Below are 18,655 nucleotides of genomic sequence, written 5' to 3'. Positions count from 1 at the left end.
CCAGGAATAACTGTGGTTGGCACACCTGCATGACACCAAAGGGGAGATGGAACCATATAATGTTTGTTTTGAACCAGATTGTTTTCTCTCTGAGCTGTGGTACACATTTTACCTGAATTTATTAATAAAGTACAGTTTTACAGATTACAGGATGATACTGAGTGTCTTTGAAAGAAGTGAAAGGATAGAAATAAAACAAGGAGGGACCTGGTACTGGAGACTATTACTCCACAGACAGTGGTGGTACAATTACAGCTGTAATAAAGACCACGCAAGTGACCTTAAAGACACAATAAATTTGAAATGACAATTAAACTGGCAGCACATCAAAAAAGACAATGTGACATCAGTAGTATAGCTAGCATCTTTTAAGTTAGGAAACATTTACAGGGTTCTGGAGCCAGGATGTGATCAGGCTTTTCAATTTTGACTGTGATGGCATATAAAAAGCCTATGTAAGCTGAACAGAGATTAAAACAGCTCTATGCAAGAGAGCACAGTATCTTGAGACAACATGATTAAAAAAAGAAAGCCAAGATATTGCAGAGAGAACATCAATGGAACCCACTGAAAGCTGAGACAATTTACATAATTGCACTGTGTTCTGCAGCACCTATCACATATGCTTAAGCTCCTGGTGTTACTGCAAGTGTGTACATATCCCCCTGACCCAATACCTCAGTTATTTAATAGGATTGTTACCTTGTTCACACCGTCTGCCATCGCTTGTAGTGTTAGCTCTCTAGGCCCATCCACAGTCTTTCCGTTATCAGTTGGTCCCCAGCTGGCACTGTAGATATCTATGACCTGAGGCATGTGACTGATAGAGGAAGCCTCAATAATGTCTGTCATAAATGGCTGGTCAAGCATCCGAATACCTGTGGATTTAATCAGCATAAACATGATATCACCTAGCAGCACCTGAGTAACTCCCCCAGACCCGTTGGCAGTTTTGGTCACTCAGCAGTTCTGCATTCACCATACACTTTGCATCAGGGTGTGCTTACCTCCCAGCAGGATGCAAGCACATACACACCCAGCCATAGCAATGTGGCGTGACCCAGAAAGAAAAAACACTTCACTGCTTTCTAAGTACATAGCATCATTCATCTGCTATTCAAAAACACTTGAAAAACATTCCTGTTAAGAAATCTCAGCATTTTATAGTAATGAAATACTAAAAGTATGTAGATCACATTTTTTATATAGGAATTGAGTCAGAGTTTCACTGATATGATCCAAGGATGTGTCAACTTTATAAAACCTCAGAGCACTGTCCCAAAGCAAGGCAGAGCGTAGGACAGAGGCAGTCCAAGCCCTTGCATCTATCATACTCCCCTATGCAGGACAGTGCTGCTGACAGCCAACCTCTGGGCCTTTGGATGAGACCTGAGCAGCCAGGGACACATTTCAGATCTCATTATGGCCTTGAGTTGAAGTTTTGTGTTTTTCCAAACAGCTTCAGGACAGAGATGTGGCAGAAGTCAGCACCACAGAGCCAAGCAGTATGAATGGCAGTGGGAGCTTGATTTGGAAGCCAGTGCTTTCACTGTATGCAATACAAAATCTATGGGCCAAACAAGGCTGGAAAGAGTGGTATTTGGAAAACTGACCCAAGCTGGATATTCATGACCTGCTAATTTAGGCTAGAAACTAGTTTCTACACTGAACCTCAGTGACTGAGAAAACCCATGATGTGCTTGTAAAATGCAGGTCTGCACTGAAACCACAGAATTGATGACTGATCCTAGGGAAATGAGGGACAACAGACAGAGCCAAGCCATCTGGTTTGATCCGAGGGGAAAAAAACAAAAAAAAGAGGTAAAAGAAACAAAGCACACAATTCCCCACATCCTTGCTTACCAACTTCCAATCCAACCTGCAAATACACCTTTGAATCATGTGAGATGCGGACTATCAGCTCCTATTAATTTTCCACTGACCACACGGTGGTGCTGCAGGAGCACACTGTCCTCATATACGAAAGCACCATTCCCCCAAATCACTGGGGATCTTGCTACACAGCAGGCAAATCTGGCAGGCTGTTTGTCTTCAGAAAAGGCCTTCAGCTTTCAATCTTTAAACAACCAGTTTGATGCAGTAGATTATACTACAAATAAATATGAGGTGCTGTTAAATTCCTATGCCTCAATTCACAGTCCTCTAAAAGTGATTGCCAGAATGCACATTTCATGAAACGTTGCATCCTTGGAAGACACATCGTCATTACTGGTGGAGAAAGGCAAGCACCAGACCTCCTTGGCCAGTTACTAATTCCTAAGCGACACTTATGGGGGTAACTGCTTAGCACATATAGCTTGGTGTCCTGGAGGTCCTGCTTTGGAATGTGCAGGTGACAGGCAAAATGTGGCCTTCCCTTACTCCTCTGTGTCAGCAGTGAACCAGGCCAAGCAGAGGAACCAACGGGTGCATTTATGATGGAGTTTTCTAGAATGCGCTGGGGAATTAAATGTAATTCCTAAGCACCCATCTCCACTTGCTACTCCCTCCCTAACATTGTGGAGCAACCATACAGTGAGGAAAATGGATTTCTTTAGGATGAAACTCAACTGACATATCCTGTTCAAGAGCTCAGCTCCAATCTCTGTACTCAGTCCATCAGGGCAGAAAAAAAGCTACCTCAAAGTAAAAATATCCAGCACACCTGAGGAGAGAATGTTGAGTGCTAAGCACCAGCCAGTCTGCTCTGGGCATCTGTTCTTACCACTCCACATTCTTCATTAGAAGGGAGGAAAGCAACAACTGCAGAGATTTACAGCACTGCAGGGCCTGCATTCTGAAAGCCTAAAGCATACAAGCAGCATAGGATCTGCATTTTCAAGTGCAGGTTCCAAGTGCAGCAGGAATTTGCACCTTCTCTCCTGAAAAATAAGATTTGCCACAAACAATTCTGCCACGACGCAGGGAAGGAGCACTGAAAATGATAATACAGAGGTTAACAAAAGGAGGAAGAGAGCTGCTCCTTTGCAATGTCATTGAAGAAGCTATATAGGGCCCTCAGTGAAGGCAGCAGAGACTCTCCACAGCTAGTGTGAGAAGTAATAAACACATGGCCCAGTGCCAGCCTGCAGTCCTGGGCTGGGCTATGCTCCCTGTCCCTGCAGAGCAGTGCTGCATGAAGCACAGTGCTGTCAGGACTGCTAGGGTTGGTACTGTACCTGCCACCTTGGAGTTGTAGGCGACTCCCACACCGCAGATGTTGTTGTTGGCAGCTGCAGACACCTCTCCTGCACATCGGGTCCCGTGGCTGCAGAGGGGAAAACAGAGACACCACATTAACCCCAGCTAATGCAGCAGTCACTCAGCACATGCTGGACAAAGGAGCATCATTCTGGTCCTGTCTTTGCCTCACTGCAGTCAGGGCCCAGCCCTTCAGAGGAAAACCCATGGCAAACTTGAATGCTGCACTAGGATACTTGGATGAGTTCATTCCATCCTGAGCAGCAAATAATCAGTTTCCCCTCTGCAGCATGAATGATGCTTGCTCTGAGGTTAACACAGAGACCTGTGCTTCATTTAGCTGTGAAGTTGTTCAGACCATTCCAACTCTGGCTGTCAAGCAGCTTCTGCCTTGTGACCAGCTACTAGACAGAGGAACCATTCCTGGAAACAACCGTGTAAAACTACAATCAGCACCAATTCCTGCATTTTTGCGACCAGGCCATGTGACGCCTATTACTTTGAGCCCCATGAATACGTTTTTCTCCTCAAACACCTATCAGATACATACCACTGCCCACAAGGAATGCTACAGAAAGAGGTGGTGCAGCGTCAAGCTGGAGTAGCAGAAGAGAACCACAAGGACCAGCACATTCCTTGGCAGCAGAGCTGTGGCCAAGGGCATCCATCCCTTCCAGTGTCCAGCTGCCAAGAGAGCCACGAGCTGGCACAGAGCTGCAGCTGTCAGTGCCCAGATAGCCTGCAGTCAGCTTGAATGTGAGATGCTCCTGCTCTGACACCGAGGCCAAGGCTCAGCCTGACGCACAGCATTTCAAGAACACTCGGTGTCTCTGAAGTGCTTTACAGCTCTTAGCACAGACCCTGCTGCTGTTGGTGGCTGCGAGGCAGGCTTACAAGAAGGCAGATCGCAGATCGTTTTTCTTCCTCTTAATTCACCTCAGAAATTAAACCGCAGAGAAGATAGAGAAGGGCAGTATAATCTCATTTTAAAACAAATAGCAGATATAGCAGAGAAACAAGCGAAACCTATGCAGCTGTCAGTTTGGTTCCTTTGAGATGCATCGATATCAATCTTTTCCACCACTCACATCCACCCACTCTGCGTTCCAGCTGGCATTGCTCCTACAGCATACTAAGGACTCGTGCAATTAGCAGTGCTGTCTTCTAGAGGCTGTGGAGAGTCCCAGACAAACCATCCCCAGGGGCAGCAGGATTGTTTTGTTTTAATCATCTTTTTTCTCCCTCTGTCCTTTTTAAGCACCTCTGGCAAAGGTGAGCGTAGAATTAATCAAGGGGCGAGAAGGAACACATTCTTACTATTGCCTCACTCAGAAGAGGGTATTTTTCAAGGTAGCCTCCAGAAAGAAAACGACTGCTCTCAAATGCACACAGTGCTGTGATCACAAAAGATCGCAGGCAAGTTCCTTTTAAAAAGGGGTAGAGAGGTGAGTAGTGAGGACTTCTTCAGCTGCTGGAGAAATTTCTTTCAACAACCAAGCAGTTTTTCCCTCGTGCCCTTGTTCAAGGAGCTGTGAGGAAACACACCGTTGCTAGGCATTCGTTATCTGGTGGCCTGTGGACAGCTACAAGCCACAAAGTAGAATAAACGGCTTTGTTAAAAAATTGCCTTGACTGAGGCTGGGGTGCAAAAAAATTTAAATAATATGGGTGGCATCATCAGGTGGACTCTGTCTCAAAGAGAGAAAAAACAGGAGGACTGTTGGAAGGTCCTCTCCCCTTTTTCCCCTCCACACTGGCCAAAATGATGAAGGCTGCCAGTAGCCCTGCTCCAGCAGCTCAGGGTTCAGGTAATGTGCTGCTGAATGGAGGGGAAAAAATAAGTCACACGTGAGCTACTGCAAATGCATTTGGTTGAATTATTAATGGCAAATAGCAGACTTTTCTAATTTAGGCCTATTTGCTGTTCATGTATCATTGGTAAATCCATTGCGGTTTCTACGAAGTGACCTGTCTCATGGGCACAGATCACAGCTTCCTTCTCTAATGTTCATCTCTTTGCTACATTCCAGTCTTTAAAACAAGGGGATAAAACACATTCGAGAATATTTTCATCTACGAATGAGATACATCAAAGGCAAAGTGGATGTTAGCACATAGAGCAGCTTTTTCAATGAACACTGTATAAATGCAAACATTTTATATGAACACACATGAAAAATTATGGTGGACTGGGAAACAGCTTTGCCTATCTGAACTAGTTATCAAAATTTGACTCCTTGATTTTGGAAACCATTTCTATTTCTGAAGCCCACTGCCAATCCTATTGACAGTCTCTTCTATTTAGATGTTTTTGAGAAGAGGTGGCCCCAGTTTTCAGGGGAGGTTGTTTTTTTCCGGCTTTGAAATACATCAGCAAACAGCAAAGGACAAAATTCTGCCTTCCTGATGCCAAGTGTCTGTAAGAAGGGCTATGCTGAGCTACAGGCTCAACAGTGATGAGCTGCCTGTCCCAACCACCTCAGGTGCTTGCAGTGGGCAGCAGTCAAATATGCAGAGCTCAAAGGAACATTTTTGTAAGTCAAATGCTCTTGCCTTTTCATCTGCATGATGCTCTCAGCCTCTGAGCACTGGGAGAGCATAGCATAGGGGAGGATCTACTTGTGGAAGGCGCCCCTCCACCTGCATCTGAGTGTGCAAAGAACCTGCAGTAATGCTGTGGCTCTTTCTTCCCTTACAAGAAATGCTGCAGACAGAATGAGCTGTTGGATATAAGAATTCTCAATTAGTGCATTGTTTGCAGTGTATTGATTGGGAAAAAAAAAAAATGAAGAAGAGGGGAGCAGGTGTTTTTGCTCTGTTAATGAGCACTGTCTGGAAACCAAAGGGAGACTCAGAGGGGTTCTGCTAGAATACATAATAAATAACAGCCCTTTTTTTTTTTTTTTTTTTAAAGCCTCTGAAGAATATGGATTTCCAAGACAGGCAATATTTGAGAACATGGATTTCCAAGACAGAATAACAGCAAACTCTCATCTGAGAGAATATACTGAATAAGAAGCTATAGCAGTGGAAATAGTTATTTTTATCCTGACAGAAAGCTGTGATCTCAGTGCTCTAAGATGGAGGGCCTCGTGCATGCCCACAACATGAAAAGAGAAAGCTGTACAGAAAGGCCAAGCTACTCCTGACTCCCACAGATACCTCTGCACCATGCAACATGGTACCTACCACATCCCAAACGTTATGCAGGATTAGGTGTTAAAATCACTGCTAGTTCCTAAAACGGGTGCTAAAAAGCCACTCTGAGCTCTGGGGGCTGCCTCTGCTTTTGGGAACTGGGCTTGGTTCAGGTTTGTGCACTCGGCATTCCCCACCCCAAAATGGTGACCTCCATGATCCCCAAGACATGGGTCTGAGCACAGTCAAGCAGACAGTGCAGTAAGGATGGCAATAAGTAACTCTAGTATCTGTGTGCCTCTGCCCTAACAGCAGCCCAACTGCCTGCCTGCAGCTTCCTGCCCACAGCACCGAGTTGTCCCCCTCTAAAACCCACTCTGCTTGATTTCACAGAGAGCCAGTAGCTCTCAATAAAGGCCAGAGTGCCTCCAGCAACCTTACAAAGAACAAAGTAGAATCTGTGCCTATAAGCAGAGCAGCTGGAATTAATGAAATACTCCATGCAAAAAACCTCTTCCTTTTTTTCTTAAAGACTAATGACACTTTGCACATGCAGCTGGCAGCTCACAAAAGCCCCTTGGTTCATCTTTCTAAAAAACAGTCTTCTGGTTCTTATTCTTGAATTGCTTACACAGAAACATATTCGTTATGGAAAAAGGGATATTATCCTATTTTGAGACTGATCTCCTGCATGCATAAAATTCAACGGGTGATACAGAACTTACTGCAAACTGAGCAAAATGGAGTCTTTATTGTAGGTTGTTTTGAATGTTTTCTTGTGTAACTGTAGTCTATCCAGAAGCACCTGTGCAGTTACACACATGCATGGACTGTCACAGGCAGGCAGTTGTAAGCACCAGGTAATAATAATTCAGGAGTAAGCAGTTATGGCAATAGCTTATGGGTGGGCACATCAACATAATTAACAACACAGTATAGAAATATGCAGAGAAAAACATAGCTACAACTACTCCTGAACAACTGGGTACAAGTTGAGGAGTTCCTGGATTGTGCTGGCAAGAAATGGCTGCTTAACTGATGTGTTGCTCCTTGATTTACCTTGCAAGGCAGAAAATCACCTATTCCACCAAAGAGATCTCATGGTTCATGACAAAGAAGGTACTATTTTTCTGGAAAAATTAATCAAGAAGAAATTCAGCAAAACAATTGCTACTTTTCCCCTCCTGACTATCTCTCTTCCAGCTGAAGCATCCAAGCAGAATGCCATTCTCAATATTTACAGATCAGGGTGCAGATAACCATGCTTCTTACTCTCAATTCTTCCCTTGTGTGCCCAAATTCAGCCAGAAGCCCTGAGGCCAGGGACCCTGCCACATTTAGGATGCTCAAGGCTTCCCTAAGAGAGTTCAGGAGGTACCTCTGCCTCTGGTGCTACCTTGCTGAACACGTGAGGACTGTAAATTGTGCCCTACTATAAAATATTTGATAGCAGCACAACTGGTGTTAATGGGGCTTGGCAGAGCACACATAGTTTTATGAAGTTCTACGCTGAAAATGACACAATCAACCATTACCCACTAAAGCTAAATTTAATCTTCCTCTGTGCCGCTCCACAACATCCTTCTCCTACAAAGATCCTTCTCTTAAATAAAGCAAGAAAGGCAGTAGACCTTCACAAATTAGAGCCCCAGTCTTTCTCTGACTTTCCATTCACTAATTGGATTCATGCTAGTTTAAAAGTGTCAGATGTCCTTTCCTGAAATAAAGGAGAAATATCATTGGCATCTCAGTCCGGCTGAAAAATAGCCGGTCTCTGAAAGAGGTAATCGGGGACATGGCAGCTCCTAAATCTGTTTGATCCGTTCCAAGAAGCCTGTGTCCGAGGTGGAAGCACAGCTGCCCCAAATCTTTCTTGTGCTACCTGACTGAAGTAACACTGATTTCTTTAAAAATAGAAGCCAACAAAGCAAAATGAAAAGAAGACCTGCACATCCAAAACTCAGAGGCCATTCATGCAGCTGTACTAAGAGATGAAAACCACATCAAATAGGCCTAAAGTATTTCTGTAAGTACTATGACTGAGCCCCGATACTGCTATGAGTTTCCAAATCCTCACTGCTGCTGCTATATAAACTCTGATGACATCAGTTGTATTTATATCCAGAAGACCTTTGCAAACTTCCTTGGAAATACTCTGAAAAAAGTTTTACAAATCTAAGCCAGAATCTATCCGAGACCCTGGGGAAAATGTGGCTGAAGAGCTGAAGAAGGAAAAGTGAGTCTTGGGCAATCATGTGTTAGGAGAAACTAAGCAACAAACAGCTGTGCTGTTAATTCCAAGTTTAAAACACAACAGAGCAGGTTTCCAGCTAGTGTACAAGGACTTCAATTCCTAGCCTGAAATGCTACTCCATCACAGTCCTTAAATTGCATTGAAAAGGCAGATGATTCAGAACTTATGTAAGACTTAATTGTTTTTAAGCTGGTCATTCTACACCACGCTGCTTTTCAGCCTCCTTAGTTTACAATCAAGAGAAAATATCATTTCTTCCCACCCCAAAGCCTTTTTCTGTCAGGCTCCAATCTGCATAAAATTTCTTCTTTCAGCTTACTCTCTTAAAAATTAAACAGCAGTCATACAGCATTGGATGCAGTAGATAGGAAACCCATCAGAATTATATTAAACTTACAGAGCTGGCTTATTATATTGTCATAGGATAGATGACAGAAAATTTTCTGTGGCTATCACCCATAAAAGCAATTTAAATATATACTCTTTTGAAGCAGCATCTTCATTTGAATACTACAGTGAACCATTTTTAAACCATCTATGAAATGACATTATCTAGAGATGATCTTAAAAATGAGTCAGAAGTAACATCCAATTTTATAAACTGCAGTGAGATTGAAGCTACCATTTTGGCCAGCACAGAATCTAGCAGAAAGTCTTCCACAAATCTTAGCAAATACTTTTAATTTCCTATGCAAACAGAAGTGAACAGCAAGCCACTCAAAACCCACTTACCTGTTGAACCAGTCATCTGTATAGCGGGGGTAAGGGTAGGGATCATTGCTGCTGAAATCGTAGCTAGCTTGGGCATTCTGCAAAACACAAAGCTCAGTGAACGCGCAGGAAAGCAGACATGCTAGATGAAGCAGGACACACATACCCACAGAAAATCTCATTAGGTATTGGGTTCTTTTTTCTCCCCCGGAAAAGAAGATGTCATTCCTTCTCTGTGAAATTCTGCTTGTTTGTGTTTCAGCAAACACCATTTTGGACACTCAACACCACTCCCAAAAGTGCTTTATTAGAGGATTTAGGTCCTGTTTCAGCTTAATTTTATCATCTCGCCAACATTTTCATGAGCTATTAGGCTGCTTAGTATGGCAGGACAAAGATTAAACAACATTTTCCAATCAGTATTAGAAATGGCCACACACTTGGGGTTTTCCTTCTTACTAAGAAAAATAGTATGGCTATGAAATTTTTCACAAAATTCTAATGTGAAAACTGTATTAATGTTCAGGACATACGTGTCAAAATTCTCTCTGCGTATTTTCTTGATCCTTCAGTTGTTTGAACAGCTTTATAAATGTGGCTGTCGGACCCTTCTGAGAATTCCATCCCAGCCTCTCCTTTTTACACAATCTAAACCACTCATGATTTTGCCCCATCAGCAGAGCTGAGGACACTCAGCAACTTTTTGATGCTATATTTGAGAAGCAACTGGAGAGTTTCAGAAAGTCAAGTGCATCTTCTTTCTTCTCTCTCAATGAAAAGAAATAAATTAAGGGTGACTGAAAATTAAGCCTTTAAAAATATTTAGAAGCTTCCTCACAACTGTATGATCATAGAGTTTATATTTTAATAAACACCATACACAAGGAGTAGAATTATGTTAATTCTTAATTAATGTACTTACATTCTTTTTAAGATTTGGCTGAGCATGCTATTGAAGATAATTTGAGTCTGAATAGCTTTGCTCCTAAAAACATTCCTTTTCAGCAAATTCTCAGCTCCAGGGGTGCAGGAATAGGCAGTCCGTTAGTAGCACCAAAGTCTTTGGATTTTAGATTCAAAATCCCCAGCTCCCAAAAACTCTTGTGCCAGAATGAAACAGAGACAACACTGTCCTTGACCCTTGGAGGGCAAATTGAAGTATCTTTCTGGTTACTGTCCAATGAGTTTTTGGGTCATCATTCCAGAGAGCTTGGTTCTTTATATTCAATATGGACAATAAATATTCTGCAGTATTTGAATGGAGTCCAGGCTTGCAGAATGCCAGCCACATGGTTCAGTGCTGTTCTCCAGCTCAGATATAGCCAAATACCTTTATAAGTATCTTTACTGATCTCTCGGTATCTCTAAACTTAGGCCCTGATTTTCAGCCTTAAGATGCCTGTTAATAATTTCAGCTGTAGCCACAGGTTCTCAGTGCTTCTGAGCGTCTGTGCCCAGGTGCATGTTTAATTTACCTCTTTTAATTATCACAGTTGCTTATACAGCACTTTGAATGGCATGGATCTGTATGAGCAAAGAGTAAACAGAATATGACTTTTCAGCCGGGGAAAAAGGGGAACTTGACAGTTGTCTATAAATCACAAATAGCACAGAGAAGGTGGACAGGGAGTTATTTACTACTTCTCATAATGCAAGAACTAGCAGGAATCCACAGAAATTACCAGAGGGAAGATAGAGAAGCAGCAGAAAACAGCAAGAATTGCTTTTCCACAGAGCATGTAATGAGTTACAAAATTCATTGGCCCCCAGCAATACAGAGGTCAAAAGCCTGAAAAAAAAGAGGTTAGACAAATTAATAGAAAATGAATCTGGAAGGGGCATTAGATGCTGTGCTTTCTCCCTCTCCAATAGTCCAGAAAACTGCAAACACTGGAAGCCAGGATGCCACAACCATGTAGGCACCTGACGGCCTCTGGCCTGGTGGCTGTGCTGCTCCTCCAGCACCCACTCCTGGCTGGCTGTTGCTGGAGACTCTTTCTACTATTGCAGGAATTTCATGAGTAACCCAAATCGTTCTGTGAGATGTGGCAACTCACACAAGAGACGGATGATGTACCACAACTAGGGTCCTGTGTGACAAAAGCTCTGGGCAGCCTGGTCTGATGGTTGGTGACCCAGCACATAGCAGAGGGGTTGAAACTAGATGATCATTGTGGTCCTTTTCAACCCAGGCCATTCTATGATTCTACGAAAAACCTTGTGGCACATATAGCCTATCTCAGTGATACAGAGGAGGTTTGGATTCTGCAACGTCCAGAGGAGTTGCAATAAGGATTTGCACAAGGGGCCAAGTCTCATCCCACACATAAGAAGAAACGAGCGTCAATAAAAACAAATGAACGTGTCAACAGTCCTGTTCTTTATGAACAAGTTGTATGGGGCTGCTGAATCATGGCCTGAACCTCTAATTAATCACCTGAGGTGAGCAATGAGTCAGCCACGAAGCACAGGTGCAGGCAATTCACCTGTGCTGCAGGAAGGGGTGGAGCCTGGCTGCACCTCTCCTAGACCTCCGCCAAACTCCTGGATATACTGTATCACCTGTATATTCATTGATTGTACACAAGTGCAGTATCTACTCCTAGCAGAACAAGGTGGAAAAATGCATCTTATGGTAAAATTAAAACAGAAATGATGACTCTCTGAGCAATTTAATTAGAAGACAAAATCTACTCTGTCAGTCTAGACTTGGAAACCTTTGGAGATAAATGAATTCCAATCACAAATTAAATAAACTTCCTTATATTGCTGCCTTGGACTAGACATGGCCTGGAAATAATGCAGACTGCAGATAACTGAACTTATTTCCAGTGATTTCAGATCTTTTTCACATAGCTATGAGCTAACTGGGTACTAAATGTAATCCAACATATTGCCAATTCCTTACTCAGTTAGAACTTCTGGTTTCACTTCATTGTATGGATGAGAACTGAAACTCAGTTGTGAGTCAGCTCAGGTTTTTTTCTCATAGGGAAGGAACACAGTTGTACTGACATGGGCTCTGAGTTGACAGGAGGGCTGCTGAGGCTGATTTTTTCAGGAAAACATGAGACATTCAAGCGCATCATGAAAGCTATCAACCACTCCTGACTCTGTTAATTTCCTTGTGTAGAGAATTATAGATGGAAAAATCCTTCTAGCTTTGCAGACATACCACTTGTGTCTAGAATGGTGATGGGAAAATGGATTCCACAAATGATTCAGCCCACTCTGCAGCAGACTGAAGCTCTGCTCTATGTCCCATGTAACCAACAGCCAGACTATGGAAAGGTTGCTTTAGGCAGGCTACAAACCAGGTTGCACAACGCTCTTCCAAATCTTCCAGTTTTTACTCACTTGATTTTGGATAGCTGCACTCGGAGGAAAAAGATATCTAATTTAGCAGGAACCATCGACAAAGTGCAAAATTAAGAAGAGTTCTTGGAAAGAAAACAACTGCTGACTGCAAGATTTATCTTCATTAAGGTCTTTGGAAAAAGACGGCAAGTTTCATCTTCATAAGCGAACATTCTGCCCACGCTATGAAAGCTGTGGAACTGGAAATGAAACAGCACTGACGAGTACAAATGGACTGCTTCAAGTTCCTAATTTAAAGATCAAATTCTCAAATATCTAAGCTAGAACATATTTTATTTTTCCTTCCCCGTTTCCTCCCCCTAACCCCTACAGCACTGGATCAAAAAAGGAACGGCTTCAGTTGGTAGCCAAAATGAATCATCTTGTGTTTTGGGAAGTGAACACTAAAATCTGTGACCTGCCGTTCTCATCCACAGGCTGGCCCTTCCAGCAGGCAGCAAGAAACTGTTTATCACTAACTCAGAGATGAGGTGGCAATGAAAAGCAGTGCACAAGAAGATCTGCAGCAGCACAGTGAAATAAAAATATATTGCCTTTCAACTCATGTAATTTGGTTTTTCAATTTTAATGTCCTACCAGTAGGTATTTCTCTTAGACTTGATTTGTCTGTCTGATATTTGGTTGTCAGTATCTGATGTAGTTGTCCAGTCTTTCGACCATCAGTGGAATGATCAGATTCAGGAAGCAACTCAGTACTGCCAGTTTTAGGCTGGAGTCTAGACCTGGACAAATCCTGAAGCATGGCATTACAACAAGATCAATCTTACCCCCTGTGTTCAATCAATACCAGTTCCTTATTGTAAAAAGATTTGAACCTGACATTCATCAATACATAATTACATGTAAATAATTTCTGCTGTATAACAGAGAAGGGCTGTTTTGCTTTGAAAGAGAGCGATTATCTTGGATTTTAAGGCATATATCTACTTTTGCTATCTAGTTTTCTGTATCTTTATCCCAAGTAACATGCTGACAAAAAATGATGATGAGATTCTTTCAATCATTTACTAAGTAATAGTTTATATACTAGGATACAAATTGATGACTTTTACCTGGGTATAAAATTCAGCTTTCCTTAAAAATAAGCTTTGCCTACCCAAGAATTGCCCTGTACTTTTAAAAATATATGCAGTGCCATCTTCTCTGTAAAACATTCATTCTGTATAATACAACAATAACAGTAAATCAATTGTCCCATGTGTTGCTCAGATCTGTAATAAAATTATGTACCTTGAGTAATGCAGCAAGCCCATAAATTTTTATATAGCTTTACAAGCCTCTAAAGAGTAATTCACATATAATTCTCTTTTCCTCCTTAACTCATGAAATTTGCCTATGCTTACATGAAAGTCCATGAAACAAACAATTAAAGAGAAATGTCTACTGGCCACAATCTGATTCTATTAATGATGTTAAAGCACTGATGTATTTAGCCCAGAGATTTAAAATAAAAGAAACATCTTTAACACAAATGGCATTTGCCTTACCCTCTTCAAGAAACCGCAATTCCTTGTAGATCTGACACAGTGAGCTACCTTTTACTTGTTTGAATTCTTTACTCATCCAAACAGGGAGCAAACTCCTGAGCTCAAATTACAACGTATGACCTCTTTGACAAACTGTATTAAAATAACACTGCATGTCATACGGTGGGAAATGAAATTCAGTTTTGTAGACTCAAGCCTAAGAAAATAGAAACGCTTCCTATGAGGCAAAGAAAAGGAGGCAACGTGATATTTTGCCTAGGAGGAACGCCATAAAGCTTAAAGGTCATTAATGAAAAAGAGTCACAGCTGCTGAGTCAGTAGTCATACAGTAGCCATCTTCCTCCGCCATGGGAACTATGCTATTCTAGATCTTGGTTGGATTTTTTATTCTGTTTTGTTCAGAAAAAAAAAAAAATCTGCAAATTCTTAAGCAGCTTTGCTTTTCCATGAGCTAATTTACATGTCCATACTTTTATCCAGCAAATCCAGAGCTGAATTCAGGACCTTGTCAACATCAAGAATACATCCACAAATGGGTTGTATTCGAGTATATTAACCACAAAAAGTGAATTTGCTGTCCGAGTGTACTTTCATCTCCCTCCAGAGACATAAGCTTTTTACCCAGTTCTTACAGGTATATTATAAAAGAAGGAATACTCAGTCATATCTTGAATAATTTATAAGACAGCAGCACACTTTTCTACCATCCTCCTTTTCAAAGCAGTCACAGAAAAATAAATACAAATCTCATTTGAAACAGATGGAGAAGCATGCCAGGTCCTGAATACTACCCAAGGTGCCCATAAACCATCCTAGCATTCCGGATTCAGGTATTCATTAGAGGCTCTGCTTGTCCCCAAAGTGAGCAAGTACATAGCACATCACAACGTGATTTCACAACGCAAAGCAAACCTGCTGCACACAGCAGATGAGTGGAATAAAACACCAGAAAATAAGTAATACAAGTAAAAAGGTGTGAAAGATTACTGAAGTAGGGATCTTTGAAGCCATTACTTCATGAGAAGCTAACACCATTGCATTGTTCTTGATCAGTTTGCCCTATCTATACAGCAAAGTGTAGGTTTTCTTGCAATATTTGCTGGTTTGTTGAAATGAAGAAGATTTGGGAGGAAACTCTGATGTGGGGGAAATGGCGAATGACCCATTTTGTCCCCTCAAGTAACTGGTCTTGCCCTTCAGCAGCCTGTTAGCTGCTAAGGAAACCGCTTTCCAGCTTCCTGGATCTATTAAGAGGCCAAGAAGTCTTCCTTTAACTGGGCAGATTTGAAGTTACAACTGAAAAATCTCTTACCTCAATTCTCTTAAGACTCAACATTTTAGGTTTAGGTAAAATACTAGGTAAATTTCAGCCAAAAGAGTAAAAGCTGACTATTATCAACATTTGGCTAATGCTCATTTTATAAGAATAAAGGCATTTGGAGTAACAGATGTTACCAATTCTAATAATCCAGTTGTCAAAATTTATAGGAAGACATGTTTACTGTGTCACCTGTAATATTGCTTCTTATTTTGCAAAGCAGAAAATCTGACACATCTTAGGTTTTAAAAAACAGAACAAACAAACCAACAAAAAAAGCCCCATAGCAAACAAACCAACAAAAAAAGCCCCATGCAACTGAAAAAGAGATGGGGCTTGCATTAATATTTATATCTATCTGTGGTTAAGTAGTATTATTTTTAAAGTAACAGTTATGATGAAAAACAGCTTAACAAGATACCTTAAACTGCAATCTTTCTCTAGATCAGACAGATTTCCTTCATCAAGTAACTGATCAGCTTCTCTTCATCTCACTTGGCACTACCTCTTATTTACCACTTATCTTATTTTTTTACTAATTTCTGTTCTGCTTCCCCTGCAGATCAAAAAAATAAATGAATCAGAAAACCCAGATGAGTTACATTGCCAGCTGGCACTTTTTGGCATGCAATCATCCTCAAAGTAAAGCTTGCAGCTAAAATTAACTCATTAACCATTTCACATGGGGAAAAAGCACCTATGTAGTAAGTAAAGCAGTGAAACAGATCAATCTAAGGACAACAAAGTTTTTCAGTCTTCAAATAATAGAAGAAATAATCCATTCCATTCTTAGCTATCAAGACTGCTGAGTGTTTTTCCAGTATAGTAGACCAAATGGAAGGCCAGATGCATTCAGCTACATGCAGTCTAGCTCACTGTGGCTGCTTTTTGCTGTTGCTTGGCTCAGAGGTACACAGTCAAACAAGACAGAAAACAAACAAAAAATAATCACAGAATCTTAGAGAAAAATTAAGTTGAACTTTTTTTTTCCTTAATTTTTAAGAATGGAGGACAGTTTTGATTCTTCCTCCACACTTTTCAGGATGGTGTGGAAGAAACCTGAAGTGCACCAAAACTGTTAATTACTTAGAATGAGAGCTCCTCAAAGCAAGTTAATTTAGAAAAAATGAGACATTTCTACTCAGCCAAGCACTGCTTACATTTCAGAGCGGATGCCAAAAATCTCTGAGACATGCCTCAAACTTACTAAAGAGTCACTGCATGTTCATAGGTAGGCACATGACTGAAGACGATTAATAAATCAATTACAGGTAATGAGTTCCAGGGCAAGTGGCAAATTTAAAGCTGTAAGTCTTCAGCTTATGAAATGAACTCTTTGATTTCTTTAACTCAGGGCGAGGGTATTTGTGAAAAAAAACATGGTTTCTGAATAGCCAGAACCAGAGAAGCCCTTGGACCATTTCATGATGTTAGCAAATATAAAGAGCAAAATGAATCTTACTGAAAAATACTGTGAACACACACTTGGTACACCAATATCATGTTGGGTGCTAAGCTGCAGTAAAGGTTGTGTTTGCAGAGCTGTGATAGCAGCCAGCAATTTCAGCCTCTGTCAGGGATGAGCTGGAAGGAAAGGGAGCTAAGCTCTCTCTCCCTCCTCTCAATGGGCTCAATTCAAAGCCTACCAAAACCAGCCACAGGCTTTCCTACCATAATACCACAGGCAGGATTTGGATCACATCCAACACAAAGGCCTCATTCTTAAGTGCCACGGGGTGGATAAGGGACATGTTTCTCCAACGTGGAAGAAAATCTGTAGCTCAGTTTTTGCAGTGTTCAGCAGTAACTCAAGAACAGTTCTGAAGCATAACAGGGCAAAGAGAAGCTGCTTGTGCTGGCAGAGCAAACGCTGCCCTGCAGCTGCATGGAAACATGCCCCTCCATAATCACAGAGGCACTGCAGTCAGAGTCAGTAAAAACTGATCAGTTATCAGCAATGCTTCCAGCAAAGTGCACGAATACTGGTCATATGGTTGTAATAGCACTCATAAAACAAAACTGGCAGACTGTTGAGGCTGGACACTTAAAACCAGTCACACTAATTGTGCTTGTAAAAGACAGGCAAAGTGCACCTTTGCAGAAGATGGAAATCAAGTGGCTTAGATGGTTTGGTGAGGTAGCGACAACAGACAGATCTAGTTGATGGTGTTTGTGGAGAGGAAGAGGAGGACTGGGAGAGCTACCCTTGTTACACGAGCACTGAAAGTAAGAACAGGCAAGACAGTAAAGTGAATGGTTTCTCCTTGTTCTGAAAGGTTTCTTAGCTGACAAGAGAAGAACCAATTGTTAACAAGCACTAAAGCAGTTTCACCTAAATTGCATGAGTATGGATGATGACAAAAGGACACAAAAAAATGACATTGTAAGTGGATCAAAAGGAGGTGAACAGTTCAGAGAAGAGACTTAGAAAACATAATGCAAGCCATTATGTACATTTATTTCATCACAGAAGCAAATAGAAGCTGATTTACACGCCTTGGAGTTACAAGGTCTTGAAGATCTACTCTTTTATTCCAATTGCATGCTGACCTCATTAGCATAGGTTGAGCGTATTGCAAGAGAGTATTCCTGTCACTAAAATCTGTCAAGTCATGCTAGGTTCTCAGGGACTTTAATGGATTAGTTTATATGCTTTTCTATTAATTAAAAATAGTTCCTTTGTTTATTCTATGTGAGAGACAGGGAAACCATTGAATAGCTAAATCCAAAATTTCAGGGAGATAAGGTGAGATTGCAGAACAATCTCGTGTAAGTCTACATGTACTATGTACTGTGCCACTGTTTATGCTTTTAAACAGAACATATCATTCCAGACTCTTCTCTTATATTATTCTGTTTGATTAGCAGCTGATGTTTTCACAGCAATTTATTGGATGCGTAAATTTAAGAGATGTCCTAGACATCATTAGCTGACAATGAAAGATTCACAATTACATCAGTCAGACACGGTATCGCTTTTGACTAATTTTTCAACTAAGTGCCTCTCACTGAATTAAAGTGATCTTGTTTCTCCCAGTAGGTAACAATTGTTAAAACATACACTAGCATTGAAATTATAAAGTCCTTAAACGTAGCACAGATTTTTGTACTCTTTTTTGTACATATTCAAAGAGAGCCCTTTAACAAAATGCAGACCACAGCCTGACT

At 41.3% G+C, this 18,655-nt stretch overlaps 1 protein-coding gene across 1 annotated transcript in view; it reads right to left on the bottom strand.

Moving 5' to 3' along the window:
- PCSK2 (proprotein convertase subtilisin/kexin type 2) overlaps nt 1-18,655 on the bottom strand; it is a gene marked incomplete at both ends in the record, with an annotated part of 92,825 nt that overhangs the window by 16,861 nt on the left and 57,309 nt on the right. Inside the window, 3 exons of the mRNA XM_079532840.1 lie at nt 703-878; nt 3,180-3,268; nt 9,326-9,402. Coding sequence (XP_079388966.1) covers nt 703-878; nt 3,180-3,268; nt 9,326-9,402 — 342 coding nt within the window. The remainder of the gene's footprint in view (nt 1-702; nt 879-3,179; nt 3,269-9,325; nt 9,403-18,655) is intronic.

The sequence above is a fragment of the Tetrao urogallus genome (assembly GCF_951394365.1).
Source record: "Tetrao urogallus genome assembly, chromosome: 2".
Lineage (NCBI taxonomy): Eukaryota > Metazoa > Chordata > Aves > Galliformes > Phasianidae > Tetrao > Tetrao urogallus.
The sequence above is the reverse complement of the archived record's forward strand: the minus strand, read 5'-3'. Positions and strand labels throughout refer to the sequence as shown.